Genomic DNA, 19,339 nt, shown 5'->3' with positions numbered 1-19,339 from the left:
GAAATACAACACAATGAAGCTCTGGGTAAGAGCAGTACTTTAAGTTGCTATGAAAATACAAGTGAACTAGTGGTGTTAAAACCATCAAGAGTATGAATCACTTTGAGCCTTTAAAATACACAGCAATATGAAAACTTACAGAAAAAGAGCGGATTGGCATCTAAACTTAGCATGTAAAAAAGGTAGCCTGGTGATCTGCAGTACAGACATGTAAACACAGCTAACAGTATATCCAAAATCGTTTCCTATCCTTATAATTTGTGTGATCTTTATCTGAGCTTTGAACAGACAGTGCAGTTCAGTACATCCTATTCTGCAAAAAAGGTTTCTTCTACAAGACAAACAATATAAGAGGAGACAAAGTTTCAGGAAAGTTCAGAAAAAATAAAACCTAGCTGAGTCAAAAAAGGTTTGGTTCTCCAAGGTAAGTGGTTCTACAGAAAACAGGGATCAAATTCCTTCAGCTTATTGTTTTCTATAACATGAGCAGACCTACCATAACTACGATTTGCAGAACTATTAATACACTTCTTAACCGGATTTTAAAAGGTTTCAAATAACAATGTAAGCACCAAATAAAATGAGCTTTCAGTACTCATTAAAACAATGTGGAAGATCAATCTAATTACAGGAATTGCAGTTGTTTGTTGAGAAGCTATTTATTCTGCAATACCCAATTGTTTACCAACAAGATACCTTGTTATTCCTGTGAGCAGACAACAGTACTGAAAAACAACTATATAGTATGGCAAGACATCCTTTCATCATGCTTAAAATCTGAAACAAGGGTTCTGTTCAGAGAAAATCTCAGAGCAAATGCTCTTATAAATTTTGGCTTTGAATTAGATCGTAGATACTGATCACAAGACACCAACTAATCTGAATACTGCAGTATGAGCTAGCAAATTCAAATGGTGGCTCATTTCCAATAACACAGGGAGCAACTTCTCCATTGTGCAAGCCACTCTTTACCTCCGCTGTACCTCCCTAGGAGAGAAAAATAAAGGTATGCAAGCCTACAAATGTTAACACCAAGCCTCCTGGACAAATACTTTAAAAAATTTGAACAAATTGCTTAAATAAGTATGCTAAACAATTTATATAGAATTTCAGTATGACAGTAAAAACCACCAGAGACTTTTAAATGATAGTATTGCTCTTAAGAGGGATATCACAGAGGACCACAGTGCTTATATTTTAAAAAGCAGGCAGGGACAAGCTGAGTGAGCTTTGAAATCACTCAAAGCAAGAGGGTAAGCCAACTTTGCCAGCTGACTTATCTGAAACAGACAATATACCTTAACACTATTTATAAAACTAACTTCAAGCCATACAAATGAAATACTTTAAAAATAAACATTATACTAAAAATGATCCCGAGAAACACACAATACACTTTATGCTTACCTTTTACAAGCTGTGGCCATTCGGTGACATCAGGGTGATCACAATTTTGAGTCACTGATTAAAAACGAGTTGTCACACCAGTCCTGTATCACGCTGGGCTAAGCATAAGCTTAACAACTCTAAATAAGTAAAAATAATTTAGTTAAAAGTCCTTACAAATTATTTTCAGCCAGTCCACTAAATAAAAACCATAGAACAGAAGAAAAATATTGATGCTAAGCATTGTTTTATCTGCGAGATTAAGACCTACTGCACAAAAATTAGTTCATTTTTGCATGGCATTCTAAGACTTCTGGAGTACCTCACTACAGTACACTCAACTAGTGAACTTGAAAATTCATCAACTTATTTTTATCCTCTCTAAAAAACCAAAACCCATCTCTCGTACCACTGTAAAGCACCTGACATCAAGACAACAAGCATTCAAAGATTTGGAAATGTGTGTAAATATGAACTGTAATTTCTAACTACAATAAAATTCTGTTAGTTGTTTCCCTGCTACAGTTCAATTAATATTGGTTCCTAATGAGGTTCTGTGTTCCCAGGGAGCAACATGTAATTTGCACTTTGCTGTGTGCCTCTCCCCAAAATGAAATAAGCTAAAGCTATGTAAAAGTTTCAGAGGAGCAACCTTTGCTATCTGTGGCCAATCTTTTAGGTTCTTTGCTCCATTTACGCCACATGTACTCTCTCCTCTCCCTTAGATTTTCAAAAGTGTATTTTACCTGTCAATTGTTTCCCGTGATCTGGCTCCACCGGTATAAATTGAAGGGTTGGTCCTTTACTTTGTCACGCAGGTGGCAGCCAGTGATCACTCAGCAATACTCGTGCCCAGAGCGCCCTGGGACCACCCCAGCTGATTACTTCCATGGCTGAAAAGGAACCAGTTAGTCTCTTACCTACTGCTATTATCTATTCTAAACTAAAGTTAACTGATAAAAATATTTCCAAGCATAACCTTCAACACTCATTTCACCCCATTCTCTCTCCCACCCAAAATCCTAGGTGCACTGGACAAAGACTGTAAAGAAAAAAGGCCTCTGATGGAGAGTCAGATCAAATAGCATTATTCACTTTCTGTTACTATAAAGTTTTGATTAAAGTGTTATTACTGTATTTAGTAAACAAAAAGTAAAAAGTTATCTTACTTTCTCTAAACAGCCAGTAGCCATGAAGACAGACCTCTGTACAGTATCCGAGAAGTTTAGTCCCGTGGCTCTAACCCAGAAGTAAACCCTCATTTGTAGGTTGCCATGCAGCAGAAGCCTCATACAGAAGCAAGGTGCACAAAGGCTAGCGAGCTATTGAGGGCACACCCGCAGCTCTCTGCAATACCCACAGTCATAACAATCTGGTGCAAATACTAAGAGAGCACATCAGACAGCTTTAAACATTTCAGTAAAGAAAGCTTTTGTCCTCCATCCAACCTATTACAAGAGTCTTTCAGTAAGGTCTTAGGTTTGATGAGCAATCAAGCATTCTCAATGCTGATTTGTATCTGTTGACTTGTTAAGAGATATGAAATCACTGATCAGTAAGCAAGGGCCATGATTTTCTAAAGTTTATCAGAAAAGCTGCTGACTTTTACCAGTCTACTACCATTTGCCATTCTGCTACAAACTCTGCAACGGAACAAAATTTGTATTAGTTTTGGAATGATGCTTATTAGTTTTATCGGGTACATTCCCTGAGGCAGGAAAAGTGCCATTTAATTATTTTAACATCAGTAATATTTGAGTCTTCTCATCTAAACACAAGTGCAGTTGACATAAGTAAAAAAGAAGCAGGCTACCAAAAACCTCCAAAACAAAACAGAGGTTCTCTAGTACCTATGTTTTACAGGTGTAAATCGTCAAAGTCTAACTGAGTCAATGCTGGGAATACAGTACAATGAATAAAAGTCAGTTGGAAAGGTTCCTCATCTGTCAACATTAAATGACAAACAGGGTAAAGACTTCCAAATTAATGTTTGCTGACCATCAGCTGTACAGAAAAGCAAACAGCAAAATCCAAGATGCCGATGCAAAACTAAGAAGCCTTAAACCACTGCTTATAACATTCTGATTGTTTAAGACCTGACAATGTCCACTTTCAGGCAAACCTTAGCTTTAAAGAAACAGATGCCTATTGTAAGGCAGTGCTTTCTTCTAAAGTTAAATCTAAATTCTTGCTTTCTGAACTGATGTGAAATGTCTCTGTAAAAATGCATTTAGAAATTAAAACCCCTTCTAGCTCTTTGCCCAAGTAACTTCTAGCATGGTGGTCAAAGAGGACAGCACAGTGGTGTAATCTGTAACGCCTCGTTGGTTGGGAAATTCGCATTCTGTCTGACTAATGGAAGTATCAGCTCATGTTCTGGAGTGTGACAAATCAATCACTCTCTACCTAGACTTGTGTCCTGCATCACCCAGACCATGGGCAAAACCCGATTACAGTAGTCTTGCATTCAAATGGAAGCATGTTAGAACAACAGGCTGACAGCAGCCTTCGTAAAGTGGGTTTTCCTGAGGCTGTTTCATATGGGAGGAGAGAAGTCATGAACACGATTGTCAACAGTGAAGGAACACATGAAGTGTTGGTGCCAGATTAAAAAACCATCAGATTTTGGAATGTTAAAGAATATGCACTGAGGTGGCAGCTCCACAATCGCGGCCAAGACAAGTTTGTGCCCAGGCCTGACACAGATCCAACTCTGTTAGTCAGATTTACCATGCCACTGAACATAGTATCTACAGCAGCTCAGTAAAGAGAGGCAGTATCCAAAATGGCATGAATCTCACCGAGCTGAAGTTAACTTATCCGTTTTTTCGTGAAATTTGTATCTACAAATTGAGTTTATTGTGGAACAGAGCTTTGAATCAGTTAGTTACAGCATTTCTAACCTAGTACAAGATACCTTAAAACTAGATTTACTGTACTGGGGGCTAAAAATCTCTTGCTACTTTTCAACAATCCAGATGCAAGAAACCTTAATGAATCATTTTCCCTTCTATCTCCTTCTTGTCCTACCATCTCCACCTATCCTTGCTGCCACTCCTGTGGGACAGAATATGATTGGCAAGGATTCCCTAGCATGGATGAAAGAATTCATTTTTCTAAAACCTTACTCATTCATGCATCAGCAGAGTACTGTCTGCTGGCAAAGAGTCCAGCATGTTGAAACATGGGGTGGGTGGTGAAGGAGACTGCCATCAAAGATCCCTTATTCTGAATCTAGTTTGAACAAAGGACATTTTGACTGCTGGATCCAAACAAGGCAGAAAAAAAAAAAACCAATGGTAAGAGAGTCAAAGGACACTACTTGATCAGGAAAGGGAAACCACACTGACGAATAGACTAACATCTTGGAAAAGAAGATTATGAAGAATAGGAAACTGACCTAAAACAGCTGCTTTTCTGCCATACGAATTCCTTTACAAAATATCTCTGGATATAACTTACCTCCTAGAAGGTAGGACCCTGCAACAACAGCCCCAGAACAAATATTTATTCTAAGAGCAGAATTACTCAAACAGATTTCTCTGGTCTTCACTGTCATGATTAGCATGGCTTATAGTTTAGGCTTTCACAGACACACAGAGCAGCTGAAGGTATCAAACACAGTTTGTGCCTGTGGAATATGTCTGAGAAACCCAAGATGGCTGCTAGAGGCTCTTTAGGACTGGGCAGGCTCCAGTACAGACACATCTAGAGCATAGGGTCTAGAGCATAAGTCTTATGAAGAGCAGCTGAGGGAACTAGGGTTGTTTAGTCTGAAGAAAAGGAGGCTGAGGGGAGACCTTATCGCTCTCTACAACAGCCTTAAAGGAGGTTGTAGAGAGGTGGGGGGTTGGCCTCTTCTCCCAGGTAACAAGTGATAGGATGAGAGGAAACTGCCTGAAGTTGTGCCAGGGGAGGTTTACACTGGATATTAGGAAATTTTACTTCACTGAAAGGGTTATCAAGCATTGGGACAGGCTGCCCAGGGAAGTGGTTGAATTGCCATCCCTGGAAATATTTAAAAGACGTTTCGATGAGGTGCTTAGGGACATGGTGTAGCGGTGGTCTTGGTAGTGTTAGGTTTACGGTTGGACTCAATGATCTTAAAGGTCTTTTCCAACCTATACGATTCTGTGATCTACATCTGCTTAGTGACTATTTACAATAGGTAAATTCAACCAGGACTGCTGCAACCCCTGTTATAATTAGTAAGACAATACACAAGATCCATGCCTTCAAACCATATATCTGAAGAACCCTGTATGGCATGGAGTAGCACTCATCAAGAGGGAACAGGATAAATAATGTTTATGCAGTAGTTTGAGACTACACCCATTTCTCCAAGGTGATGAAAGTGCAGATTTTCTGAAAAGAATGTTCCTATCAACTGAAAAAGAGGGAGGAAATAAATAATAAATCAGAAAAAGAACAAGAAGTCAGAAACCAAGTTCAGGTGCATAAAAAGGAGCTAAAAACCAACTTCTTCACATAGTCTGATGAGATCTTCTCTTTGCACATTTCATTTAATCTTGAAAGTCTGGAATCACAAACACGAGCCAAGAAGAGGCCCCCAGTTTTTAAACACATAACCTAAAGCCACACCATGGAGAACATAAGTACCTATTTGTCAGCCATCAAAAATAAAGCCAAAAAACTTCCAGCTACAAAGAATTTAATTGAAAGTTGTCACTTACATGGATTTCCTATACCTATTACTTTCCCTATGTTATTTGATGTACAGGTGTTCAGTTTCAGTGACAGCACAGCTATCTGGCAGCTCACACCCAAGTGAAGGAACACTTTTCTTATTTAAACTATGACTTCTTAGTGACCTTACTGAATGATGGGTGCCCTGGGAGGTGGCATTTTTTAAGAATTTAAGCTTCCTTTCCAAAAGAATTTAAGTTTCCACTCAAGCAATCTTTGATCCAAATTTTTTTAGAATTCTTTTCTTGACAGATGATCTAATGAAAATGGGGGGTGATTCACCTGTACAAAAGAAGTACCATGACCTTCCTCACCTTCCAGTGCTGGAATTTGAGTTGCTTAATTAAAAATAACCATCTCTCAAGATACAACTAAAGACAGCTTTTGTATGTTTTCTGAACAATCCCTCTGAATCCCCCAAGAATGAATGCTCTTCTCAAATTCGATACATTTCCAGAATAACTTTGAGTACCATGATGAAACTGACAGTCATCATCTATACAGTAAAAGGTGCCCTCAGAACTACCCTAGCTAGCTTACTAATTCAAAAAAGGAACTGCCAACTAATAGGCAAACTGGCCTTTTATAACTTGAGATTGATTCATCAAGTGGCCTGGAGGAAATTGTAGAATATTCACCAAATCCCTAAGTGCAATCTTAACTGTCACTTGCAGGAAAAAAAAATTTAAAAAAATGTAATAGGCCTGCTTGAGACTTAATTTCCTGATAAGGTTGGAAACATCAATTGCTTTTGTTGCCTGCATGCTGCTTCCAAGACAGAAAACATGAAAAGACATAAGATACCAGAATTTTTCTTCATGCAACTAATAGCAGGTCAAATTATCAGTGATCCTAAAGCAAAAGAAAACAGCCACTAATAAAACCTGATTACATAAATCCTAATGGAGCTGCAAAAAACCAGTAATAAGGCATCTATATGAATTTTATTCCACTGCCTGGCAAACCAAACCATTCAACTAATCACCACAAACACAAAATCACATAGAAGACCAAAAAAATTGGGGTCTATCCTGGAAAATGCCAACCTAAAGTGACTAAGGCAGTCACAACTGATGAGCAAACACACACATGCTCTCAGTATTACAGCTAGAACGACAGATATGAAGGGTTCCTGGAAAGGTGTCTGTTCATCTGCACAAAGTACTTCAGACGTGTTCAAAACTTGAGCCCAGTTCTCCAATTATTCAATATTCTTCAAAAGTGTTCCAGAAGTAGCAGAAAAGAGCCACAAAGACAGCATGAAGATAGGAGAAAGCACCTTGTGATTAGATAATGGAAAGAGTTTAAAGTTAATCAAGCTAATCAATACGGATACTGGAAGAAACTAAGTCCTCTCAGAAACTAAGTTCCTCTCAAAGAATACATAAAAAAGATCCTCCAATTAAAAGAAAGCATATAAAACCCCCACATGACTAGAAACTGAAGGCTAGCAAATTCAAATTAAAGTAGGAACACAAGCATGCAGGATAGCAAGGACAATTAACACTTGAATAAGTTATTTGGGGTGGGGATCTGAATTTGCTACTATCTTCAAATTAAAGCTGGTGCCATTCTGGAATTTACACTTCAGTAAAAACACAACTTACTGAGTATAATAAAGGTAGAATTTGGTGCATCTCAATATGCACCAATAGAGAGATCAACTATAGGTTTGTATAAAAGCTTCATCCTACAATATCTGTATACTTACTTTGCCCTGATGTCAATACTCCACAAATCACATCGTAACAGAAAAAGGTCTAGCGTTTGCGCCCTCCCATTCCCTCCCCCTGCCCCAAAGCTAAAGGCCTGTGCATTATTCTCATTTTCTACAACTGCCCCCGCAACTCTGGACACTAGATTTTCCCTTCAACATTTGCTTTTGGTTTGGTATTTCAGCAAGATCATAGATGTACTTTATTCACCTTTGTAAAAGAGGGAAAGACCTAAAATTATCTTTAGCTTCTGCATTTTTCACTTAGACCATAGCTGATTTTGCTTCCACTACACCCCCCCCCCTTATTTTTTGCAGCAGAACCATTTGTTTCTATGTCAGTTATGCCTGCTACTTCAGGCTGCTTCCAAAATGATATACAGTTATGAATGGAAAGCCCCTCCTATATCAGGAGATGAAATCCAATCATCTGTTTAAATTTCTTTTAGTAGCTCTCCTTTTACTGGCTAGGTATCACATTAAGTTATTTTCCAAACAGGTAAGTTTTTACAGCTTCACTTCAGCTTTCATATTTAAACTTTTATTCCATCTGTCCTTTTGCTTATGCTTTGTTACTTTGCTTTCTTTTGCCACCCATCTCCCATGCAGCCTTCCATGTAAAGTACCTTTCTGTTCACCAAGTCCCTCCAGTGTCACCAGCGTGTTTGTTTATATATAGTTCATATCAAGACCACACAATCATGCAATTCTGTAGCATAATATTCAGCTTTTCTGATGTTCCATTAGTATTCATTACTCAAGTTGTGGGAGATTAGAGGGGAATTCTTGTTCATCAAATTATGAAGCGCATACCATTACAAAGACTCTATGCATACATACAGTGGCAAGCAGCTAAACATCCAGAAAAAAGCAGCCAGCAGAAATAATGGCAATAAAGAAATAGCTTAGGTTTGAAGAAGAGCCATCATACACACAACTGGTATTGAAACTGGAGAGCAAGAAGCAGGTGGGTGGTCCCAGTGGTGCTGTGGGTGCAAAAATGAATATACACTACCTGCCAGATGCCTGCTAGAGTAAAGGACCAATTTATACAATCCTCTCAGGAACATCTGGATTGTGATAATGTAACATTATGGCTTTTTAAGAGATTTCATTTTTTAATTAGCACACACTATACTTAAAGTTTCAGCTTAGAATTAATCATTTTAGCTCCTGCCTATAGCTTCCTACGAAACAGAACTTAAAAAAAAAAAGACACCCAACAACCCTTCTGCAAGGTTGAGATTTCAAAACTTTAAATATGTTCTTAAGTATCTTCAAAAGAAAAAGTCTAGACATAAACATGCAGGGTATAAAACTTGTATCCGCAGCTACTGAGTTCTTCCCCACATTTTAAGTGGTTAAAAAAGAAAGTACACACATAGTTTAGAAGTAGTTGTTGAAGTAACTACATACAATTTTATATATGGATTAACAGACCTATTTAATATGGTAGAAAAATGAACTTAAAAAATAATTGTTTTTCTGAATGCAGCAATGCAAAAAGTTTAAAAAATTCTCTGTGTACCAAGTTGCAGAACTACAGAACTTAAGAGACACTACAGAGTGGTGCAGTTATTCTGTACTACCAGGTATCTCCACTGGACTACACCAGAATAAGATAACTACAAGTTAAGGTTCCAACCTTGCTGTAATGCATGTACAAATTTTTAAGCTGGCTGGACATTTAAGAGCCTAGACAAAAAGAGATACCATGTGCCATGGGCTCATGTTAGCACTGCTACTGAAGGTTACATTTCTGTATTTCCTACCATTCCAATTTGCAAATTTGACTTACACTGATGTTTGCTTAAGTTTTCTAGTAGTTCTGAACTTACTTTGCAAGTGATACCTAAAAACTACAAGCCTCACTATAAACGTGCTCAGCAGCAAGGAAAAAAACTTTCAGAAACAGCACTGATTCTTATCCAGTCCATGGAGAAATAGATGGATGGTAGCAACGTGATGCTGAGCTTGTAAAACAAATTAAAAGGGAATTCATCAATATTGTATCATCAGTATTTATTTTCTCCAAGTAAACCCAAGTAACTCAGTTTTCTAGAGAATTATGCCTAAGTAATAGACATCAGTCAAAAAAATATGGGAAAAACGAATTTATTTCTTCCTGAATTTATTTTCAACTTTTTTTTAAAAATCCGGGTACAAAAGTATAAATATTTGTTATTATGATTATTAGCATACACACAACATAAGGGAAAACATAAACATACCATATCTTTCCAGAGCTGCAGAAACTTGTTCTTTCAAATTCTAAAGTGGACTTCTACAGTTCTTGTACCTATAACGCAAAACATTACATTTCAGTTTTTGCACTATGCTCTGTACCAATCCGAAACTCAATGCAACTTCAAAACAATACATTCAAGAATGGCCATTCCGTTACTCACGAGTTTGAAACTAAAGGAAACGTAGAATCATAGAATAGAAACATAGAATCTCTCAAGTTGGAAGGGACCCATAAGGATCATCAAGTCCAACTCCCCGCAGGACTACCTATAACTAAATCCTATGACTTCCCAAACCGAATCATACTTCGCATAAAAACCACAACAGAATACTTAGTATGTCAAGGAAACTACAAAAGCAGAAAAAGTCCATACACACAATGTTTCCTATTCTTTCCTCTCTCATGATGCAATAGAGTTTTACAATTCCATTCATCCAGTTCATTACAAATATCCATTTCCTTCTTCTGGAAGATTCTGGCAAGGTTTCTCCTCCACACCCCCCCCCCCCTTTTTTTTTTTTTTTTTAAGAATTGGTATTTATAATAAGAAAAAACACCCAACACGCAAAAAAAGTCACAGATAGAACCACATCTTTGTCCTGGCTGCACAAAACTGCTGGAGTTTAATAAGCTTTTCTACAAATTGTTCATTTTCAGGGAAGCCATAATTAACAAGGGATGCATGACTAAAACATACTCCAAGCATTTTCAACAAACACCTAAATGCACAACCAATTTCAGGGGAAAAAGCAACAGAAACAGGCATATAGGCATATAACGAACGAAATCTAGTAATTACTTTCCAAAAAGTTACTTATTTGGCACAGAGAATCAGATTTTCAGTACTGTGAAGATTTAATACTTAATTTATTGGTTCTAAAACTCTATCAAGAAAAAACAAATCCAATGCAGCTGATTTAGGCTGATCTCCAATACCGATCAGAGTTCCCACGAAGGAAACCCTGATCTGGTTACCTTAAGAGTACATTCAGGTTTGTCTTAAAAGATATCAAACCACAGACAACCCATCCAGTACCAAAGGCCCAAATCTTTATCAGGGATGTAAAATGGGGTGATCCTGGACTGACAGTCGTGCCAGTAAAGCTCTACAGCACTAACAGTTTGTACACAATCTTTTGTATTTAAAGAAAAAAGTTACAGGGCACCCTACCTGTTTCATGAAACAGGCAGTTATGATAATTATGTGGATTTATGTACAATTAGGATTAATGAGTTAATGTTATGCAACTGTGTCAATAAAATTTTACTACTATTTAGAAGAAAAAAAGAATAAGTTTATCTGAACATTATGAGACAGTAACTGATGATTTTCCTGTTCAGAGGTGGCACTTCCACTCCATACCAACAGCAGAAATCCAGAATATCTATCTTATATTCTATTAAAGAATAATTCTTCATTCACCGTGACACCATTAGGCAAACTCAGTTAAAAGTATTCTGACAAATGTGACCAATATTTTCACACCTTGTATCACAGGACTTCCAACTTAAACTCCAATGTATGTATTTGTTCATGTACACACACAGAGCAATGTCATCTGTACAAAATTCACTCACTCTCCTCTAAGGCACAAAAGCACCAACTTTCAGTGTGCACAGAGTACAAGCAGAGCACAAAGTACAGCATGAAAGAGTATCACAAATACATCTATCAGGGATCTTATGATTATTGCCCAGCAATAGGAGAAAAGAAAACAAAGGTTCCGAACATAACTGAAGCTATGTAGTTTAAGACAGTACAATTTACAGAAGCAACAAGACCACAGTGGAGAAGATGGAGACAGGGAGATGGAGACAGGGGATTTGCTTAATAACACGTAGCTAGCAGCAGAAGAGCAAGTAATTCCAATGTTGCACAAAACTGAAGCTCCTGCACTTCCAGTTCTCTTTCTTCAATCTCTCCCCACCTGCCACCACCAAGACAGAGCAGGAGTTTGGCGGTCTACTAAAAAAATTTGCTCAAAGGCTACATGAACAACCACAAAATTAAATGTGGAATCTGTAATTCTTGTCTAAAAGGAATTTAATGAAGTCAGCTGTGCTTCAACATTCACCTTTAGTATACTTATTAATTAGCATTAAGCCACATCTGCCTAAAAAAATGCAAATGGCAAATGTGACTAAAACCATGGCTAACACTATTGCTTCTAATCAACATAAAGAAATCTTGATCTGTCACATGACAAGAGCCAAAAGAGCTGCTTTTTTACAACTACGTCATACATTTTCAATAAGAAAAACAGACTTCAAGGCACACTGAATGATATTAACAAAAATGGTAAGCTACTGAATTAACCAAACTGTAGTGTACAGAACTGCAAAATAGTTAAGAAATGAATTACAAATTACAGAAAATACTTTGCAACTTTCATGTCTGGTCTGATGAAAGACATCATGAAGTCACCACTATCAGGTGCTTAAACAACATTTTCCATTTTTTTTTTTTTAATACAATAACTGTCATAAGACAGGAGTAGAAGAAAAAATTCTGAGCATACTACCTCAAAGAAAATGGTAGGTATTTTACTTAGTATTATAGATTCTAATCTAAGTTCAAATAAGAATAATTTTCTTCCATGACTGACATTCTTAATATAACAACATAAGCCAAATAAAAAACAAGTATTCACAAACATCCTTCTTTCAGTAAGGTACTCAGGTCATGGGAACCATGCAAATGGAGTACTTATCACCACCTTACAATGTAAAGGGCTCAACCTTTGTGACCAAGAAATACCAGTATTTCACAGAAGTGACACTTAAGAGCTCCCATGTCCTTGAACTCTCATGGGACTTGCAGGTTGTATGGACTGTAAGTAGGTATTTCTATGGCCCACAATAGGCAAGTTATACTCCAACAGCTGAAATACATCTAGGTGCTGCTACTGCAGCCAGTGTACACTAGTATACCTTGGACCTTCTAAAGATAAAATAGGTTATATACACATATTAAACCACAATATTCATCACCAAGACTTTGGACATGAGATTTCACTATGAAATAAAAAGTAATAATGATCTGAATATGTCTATACAAATAAGAAAGATGAAAATATCATATTGGAAATAGAAATTCTGAAGTAGTGACAGACCTCTTCAGCTTTGTAAAAGTTTCTGATACCTTTTAAGACAATGAAAAATACTGCACTGTAAAATGAAAATATTTTAAGTATTAAAGTAATCAGCTCAAACACATGACTAACCATAATGCACAAGAAAAACTTGTCTACAACTATGGTAGCATTTCCTCAAGTATTTTGACCTGCAGCCCACTTTAGAAGTTCAGCTCTTTTAAGAGCCACTCCACCACCCTCTAACACCCCAAGCCTGCTCAACTGCAGCTGCTCCAACCTGGGTCCCACAGAGCATACCAGAGCAGGAGTACACAAGTAGTGCCAGAGCCTGGCTGCCTGGACAAGTCTGGCATCTCTCAGTGCCACGCAAGCTTGGCAGCATGTTACAGATAGCTCTTGTGCCTCCACTGCACACAGCTCCTAAAGGTAAGGGAGAGGGGGTGTTTATTTGTCATTCTAATCTCCTCATTTCACCAATTTCTTTGGTGCAATGATTATCAAGGAAGTATCAACAAGTCCAAAAAGAGGTCCACCAAAGGGAGTAAGAGCATGGTCTCCTCTATGAAGAAGAGATGAAGAACTAGCTTCACCCTAGAACTCTAGCTTGGTCAAGACAGCCGAAGTCCTGCCACAGTGCTCACAGGACACCAGAATCAAAAGCAAACCATGCGGACTAATCGCTGCCAGACAATTATGCAACAACCACCAACCCCAAATACAGGTTCCATGATTTTCTGCTTGTGATCCCGCCAGTTGATGCAAGGCCCTCCAAGACCAAATTTCCATTGAGTTTTAAACTGAGATACTGTACCTTACAGTTTTTGAGACACTTGAATTTTGTGTTATTTAGTTACTTAGGCCACAGCTTTGAAATTATGTCATACAACGATTGAACACAAAAAATAGTAGCACCCTCCATACTAAGCAGCCAACCAGTACATCAGTTCAAGTTTGCGCTAAAACATCACCGCTTTAATTCACCTCTGGTGCAGTCCCACTGTTGACATACTACACAAGATAAGCATGATTCTCAAAGGTAAAGTATGTGAATATAGAATAGAGCATGTTTTTAAAGCTATGTGGATGGATACAAACAGTAATGCTTTTTGAAGAAAAGTCTTGAACAGCTATATACTGTGAATATCCTTTTCAAGCCACCAGATTACAAAAAAAAAAAAAACCCCAAAAAACGTTCTAACTAGAAGTTTCTCTTAAAACACATATACCTCTGTCCTAAGGAAATGCAGGTTGCTTCAAAAGAAGCAGGTCACCCCTCTTACCTAAGACAGTGAAGTGAGGGTCCAGAGGGAAGCCACCCATTTAGTTCCACTCAGCTGAACAACTGCAGCTTCTCCTAATTCTTCACCACCCTGTAAAACATGGGTAAAGAACCATGCAGGATGGTAACAGAAAGAGTATTGGTAAAGACTGACTTCCGCCCCCTTCCTCCATTCAGCAGTTTGCATAATACAGGGAAGCAGGCTCAACCTATTAAAAGTAAGAAGTAGTTAATGCTTCCTTTAAGAGATTCATTCATAAGAGTATTTGTGAGACAGAACACTATGGTAATATTTAATTTATGATGTAATTTTGCAACCAGTAAGTTATTTTGTTGTCAATAAGTTCTGTCGCTCCTCACCACAAGAAGGTGGAACTATTCAAAAATAGCAATTTAAAGTGCTATTTGTTCACATGCTACATTGCCAAGCATGAATCCTGGATCTCAATGTTATTTGATTTTATCTTTTTTGTATTTCTCCTTTGAGGTTATTTTCCTGAAGAAATGTCTCACCAGCTGGTATAGCTACTGAAGCATTGCTTCCTTCCAAAATATTACCTTTGCCCTGTACTTGATGACTTTCTGCTAACCAACCAGATACAATACACACATTATTATTCACATGAACTAGCTTCTTTCCAAATTTTCATTCATGGGCATACAGCCTTACGAGGCTGTCAGGCACTGCCTGTAAATACAGGAAGTTAATGCAGTAAATGTTAAGGTCAAAGTATTTAAGGTGACAAAAGTCACTTCAAACATGCGATTTGCTCATTGCTGTTGTCTCTGGGAACCAACTATTTAGCAAAGCTTACAACACTCTCCTGGGAGGGGGGAAGGAAGAGGTTATTTTTATAAAAAAGTAAATATAATATTCTGAACTATTTGTTACAGACCCCTGATAGCAAATGTATTACCCCTTTCCTTCCATGTACAAATCAGAATTTGATTAATGACTTTTCAACACTGCTTGTCTATAAAACTCATAGCTACCTTAAATACACTGGGTAGTTCAGAAAAAGTGTGAAACATACCTCCTTTGTTTAAAAATCAATATCAATTCATTAACTGAAGTGAAGCGAAGACCTGGCCCACAGTACCAGAAACAAAGATTGACACTGAAAATGAGATATATGCCTACATACTTCAGGAATTCTCTCCTCTTGTCCCTCAATTGCATGTTCTATTTTTAAGAATTAGTTGCTTTTACCTTCCAGTGTATGAATACACTGGTGTGGGAAGGGAGAAAGACATTTCCTGCATTTAAAAAAGCATGAATTCTCTCTGGACATTCACCAAGTAAACTGAAACCAGAAGTAGCAGAGGAAAAAAAATCCAAAAAACAAAAAAACCCACCTTCCTGCATAGCAAAACCTAAGATGATGCATATTTACAAAAATGTAAACACTAAATTCGTTCCATGATAAGTGTCATATCATGTACTACATTAATTATTGTTTATACAAAATGTTATATGCTTAAACATGTTCACAATTAAACATGTTTATGACTATTAAAACTTAACTCAAAGATATTTCCCCCCCCAATTATGTATTTGGTTAAGTAGAACCTGTGACTTCATAGAGAACTAGTGAAGAACATGTCAAAGCAGCACATGTTCATAATGAAGTAAGCATGATTTTACTGTGGGATACATAGATCATTTCATATTTCCAAAGCAGGTTTTCTCCTACAAAAAGTGAAGTTAAATGAAAATAAAGAGAACCTGTTTTATTTTCTCAAGTTCACAAGAACAGACACGAACTCAAGGTCCTCTAACAATCTGAGAGCATCCCTAGATGTATTTAACAAATACACACAGTTTTAACTTCCATTCACAAAAGAATCATCATTTGCATGTGTCTTTAAGCAGCAGCAGTAATTAAAAAAGACTAAAAGTTTTGTTTGCTGTTAAAAAAAAAGATCAAACGCACACAACATTAGAGTTCTGAAGAGGACCTGAACTGAGAGATCTAGGCTTTGAAACTCACTGCTGTGAAAAAGTTAAAGACCTCTGCTTTTTCAAGCCTGCCTTTCCTTCAGTAGGTGTTGGTTCCCCCCCCCCCCCAGTCACACAATCATACCCCTAAAATCCCCAAACAAATCAAATTATTTATTTTGCCATCTAGCTTGGTGCTTTTATTTCTAAATTCTTGGGAGATACTCAGGATACTCCAGAGAAGAGAAATAGCAAACAACCCTGGTAAACAGAAGAAGAACTTGTTAATTCCAGTAAGAAAGATGCTACATTAAATAGCAAACATTTAGAGTGGAATGGAAGGTATTCATAAAAGAGAGATGAAATATCCGTAATATTGAACGGAAATAATTTCAATTAAAGGTATTTTTCAGCCCTGTAAACCTAAGTAGTGGTCTAGCTTTTCTTCCGAGGTTTGTCTGTATTGACTTGACAGAACATTACTGTTACAAAGACAAGTCAAAAGCACTGCAAAACAGCATCTGTTTTAAAAGACAAATGTATGTGAGGAAAACTATCGAATATCTATAGCAATTTGGTAATGCACATATTTTCAATTCAACACACTCATTAAGCTCTGAGTGTCAAAGTATTTTCAAATTTTTTTAAAAAAGTACCTTTAACCATTTCCAGGATGAAAGGGCAGAGTATTTAGTGCCACCACCCAAACCAAGCAGTTTGTGAAAACTGTAAAGCCCATTTTCCAGCAGTTTTCATTCTTATTGAGAGGTATCTCTCACCATCTCCATTATTCTCCCACCCAGTCACAGATATCTAACATGTGTAGCTATTCGAGTGTAGCTTCTCCCTTAGCAGGGAATCTCTCTCTAGCTGGATGCTATCTGCATGAATTAGGAACTTAATCTTATCTTTTAGACCTCTCCCTTTCAAACCAGTCAAGCAGTCAAAAAACCCCAAAACCAAAAACAAACCTGACAATACAATCACATAGGTCTTACTTCCTTAGGAAATCAAAGCTAAAATCAGGTACAATTTCCCACTGAGGAACTTTTTGGTAAACATGCAAGAAGCATAGTAAAACTAATCTGACAAGCTGATTCCCACAGAGCCTCAGGTTTGCACAGACTCCTACTGAGGTAGGGAAGTTTCCATACAGACACAGAGGGACCATCCCTGAAGTGATGTGCAAGACACAGGCTTTGTCTCAGAAGCACAGCATGGCTTGCACAGAGGGAAACATAAACAAGCGTTTCCATTAACTGGAGGAAAAAAAGCATAACTACAAGTCTACAGACTACAGGTTCTTGCCACTTAAAGGAGAGTTGTGGAACATGTTTTGTTTCCTACGCAGTAGTAACTTCTGAATGACCACGTCACATCATCTTAGGCATATGATTTACAAATCGACTGTGAACCATAACAACCCACAGAGTTCCTTTGAAAGAAATACTGCAGGTACACTTAAAACTGAAACCCAGCAAGTCCTGCAGCCAGGAGTAACAGATCACATTCATCAGCAAAGCAGCCTGTTCACAGGTTAGCAGATCCAACTCTTCAGACTGGATAGAAGGTAACACGAGCAAGTGAACATACCTACTTCGTCAAGCAGGCCTTGCACACTAGTTATGCACCCCCGCAGTACTTCACATACCCGTACCTCCCCAGCTGCCACAGCCGGCCATGCCGAAGGCACCGAGGCACTCCATGCCCACAGCAGCCCCGCGGAGCCGGCACCGCCGCTGCGCCGCTCGGCCGAGCCGGGAAACTGAGGCAGGGGCAGACTGGGTTCACCCAAGGTCGCCCGGCAAGCCCGGTCTCCCCGGAGGGGCGGGCTGAAGCCCGGAGCCACCCGCCCGCCCGGCCTTCCCGCTTCTGGGGAGGGACGGGGCGGCCCCGCACCCATGTGCCTCACGGGGAGGAGGGAGAGGACCACCGAGGCCGCGCACCCCTGCCGCCGGCGCCTCCCGCCCGCTTTCCCCACCCGAGGTGGGGGATCTCCCCGGCGGAGGGAAGCGGGCAGAGCCGCCTCCCGGCCCCCTCCCCTTCAGGGCCGGCGTGAGACGGGCACCATCCCCCCTCCCGGCCCTCCCCCGGGCCGGGCGCTGCGCAGCGCCTACCGACCTGGGCGCCGCGGCCTGCTGCTCCCGGTCACTCCCGCCGCCGCCGCCCGGGCTCATGCGGGGGCCGCGCCGCGCTCGGGGCCGGGCCGCAGGCGAGAAGGAGGAGGAGGAGGAGGCGCCGCCGCTGCTGCTGCTGCCGGTGGAGCCGTCGGGGCGCCGGGGCGGAGGAGACGGGGCCGCGGCCTGGCGGGGCGGGGAAGGCAGAGGCGAGCGGCCTGGCGAGGCCGGCGGCGCGCAGGGGCTGGAGGGAGGGCCGGGCCCGCGGGTGCGCCTCCTCTCGCGGACTCGCTCGCTCTCAGCCCGAGCCCCGCGCCACCATCTTGGGAGCAACGCGGATATCGGCGCGGCGCAAGCTCGGAGGACTGGCGGCGGGCGGGGGTGGGGGGGCAGGAAGGAGGACCCACTGTGTCCCGGCGTGCAACGCGGGCGGGGGCGGGCGGACGAGGCGGCTGCGCCACGCTACCCACCGCGCCAAACCATAGAGTTCCCGGGCCGGTTCCTTCCTGCCTCTTTCACCCGCGGCGCCCGGCGGAAGGGAGCCGGGGCGGCGCCTGCGTGCCTGCACGCGTGAGGCGGCAGCCGCCATGTTGGAAGAGGGCAACGGCGCGACGGGGTGAGGGCGGGGCCTCCCTCCCTATGGAGCGGCGGTCAGCCCAGCGCGCGGGGTGGTGACGCGCCGGGCGGGGCGGAGCTCGGAGCCGCGCATGCGCGGACGCTGGGCGGCGGGGGCGGTCCCCGGGCGGGGTGGGAGAGGCGCGCGTGCGGCCGTTGGCGGGGCGCGCGGAGCCGGCGGGGGCACGCGGCCAGGGCCACGTACGTCAGCGCCCACATGCACACAGGCGCACACGCAC

The 19,339-nt window shown here is 40.4% G+C and overlaps 1 protein-coding gene across 6 annotated transcripts in view; it reads right to left on the bottom strand.

The window, feature by feature from the left end:
- The window catches only part of UBE3A (ubiquitin protein ligase E3A), a 55,030-nt gene extending 36,041 nt beyond the window's left edge, over positions 1–18,989 (bottom strand). The window contains exons 1-5 of one of the 6 annotated variants that reach the window (XM_075523637.1): positions 18,490–18,989; positions 14,431–14,520; positions 10,039–10,106; positions 2,133–2,279; positions 1,408–1,526 (exon numbers count right to left, since the gene is read on the bottom strand). In XM_075523637.1, the coding sequence (XP_075379752.1) occupies positions 1,408–1,427 (20 nt within the window). In that variant the 5' untranslated portion in view covers positions 1,428–1,526; positions 2,133–2,279; positions 10,039–10,106; positions 14,431–14,520; positions 18,490–18,989. Of the gene's footprint in view, positions 1–1,407; positions 1,527–2,132; positions 2,280–10,038; positions 10,107–14,430; positions 14,526–18,489 lie in introns of those variants that run through there. The other 5 variants (XM_075523646.1, XM_075523619.1, XM_075523652.1 and 2 more) reach the window with 5 other exon arrangements.
- Between the last annotated feature and the right edge of the window lie 350 nt (positions 18,990–19,339).

This window comes from Mycteria americana, chromosome 1, assembly GCF_035582795.1.
Source record: "Mycteria americana isolate JAX WOST 10 ecotype Jacksonville Zoo and Gardens chromosome 1, USCA_MyAme_1.0, whole genome shotgun sequence".
NCBI classification, from domain to species: Eukaryota; Metazoa; Chordata; class Aves; order Ciconiiformes; family Ciconiidae; genus Mycteria; species Mycteria americana.
Note: the sequence above shows the minus strand (reverse complement) of the source record. Positions and strands in the feature narration are given on the sequence as shown.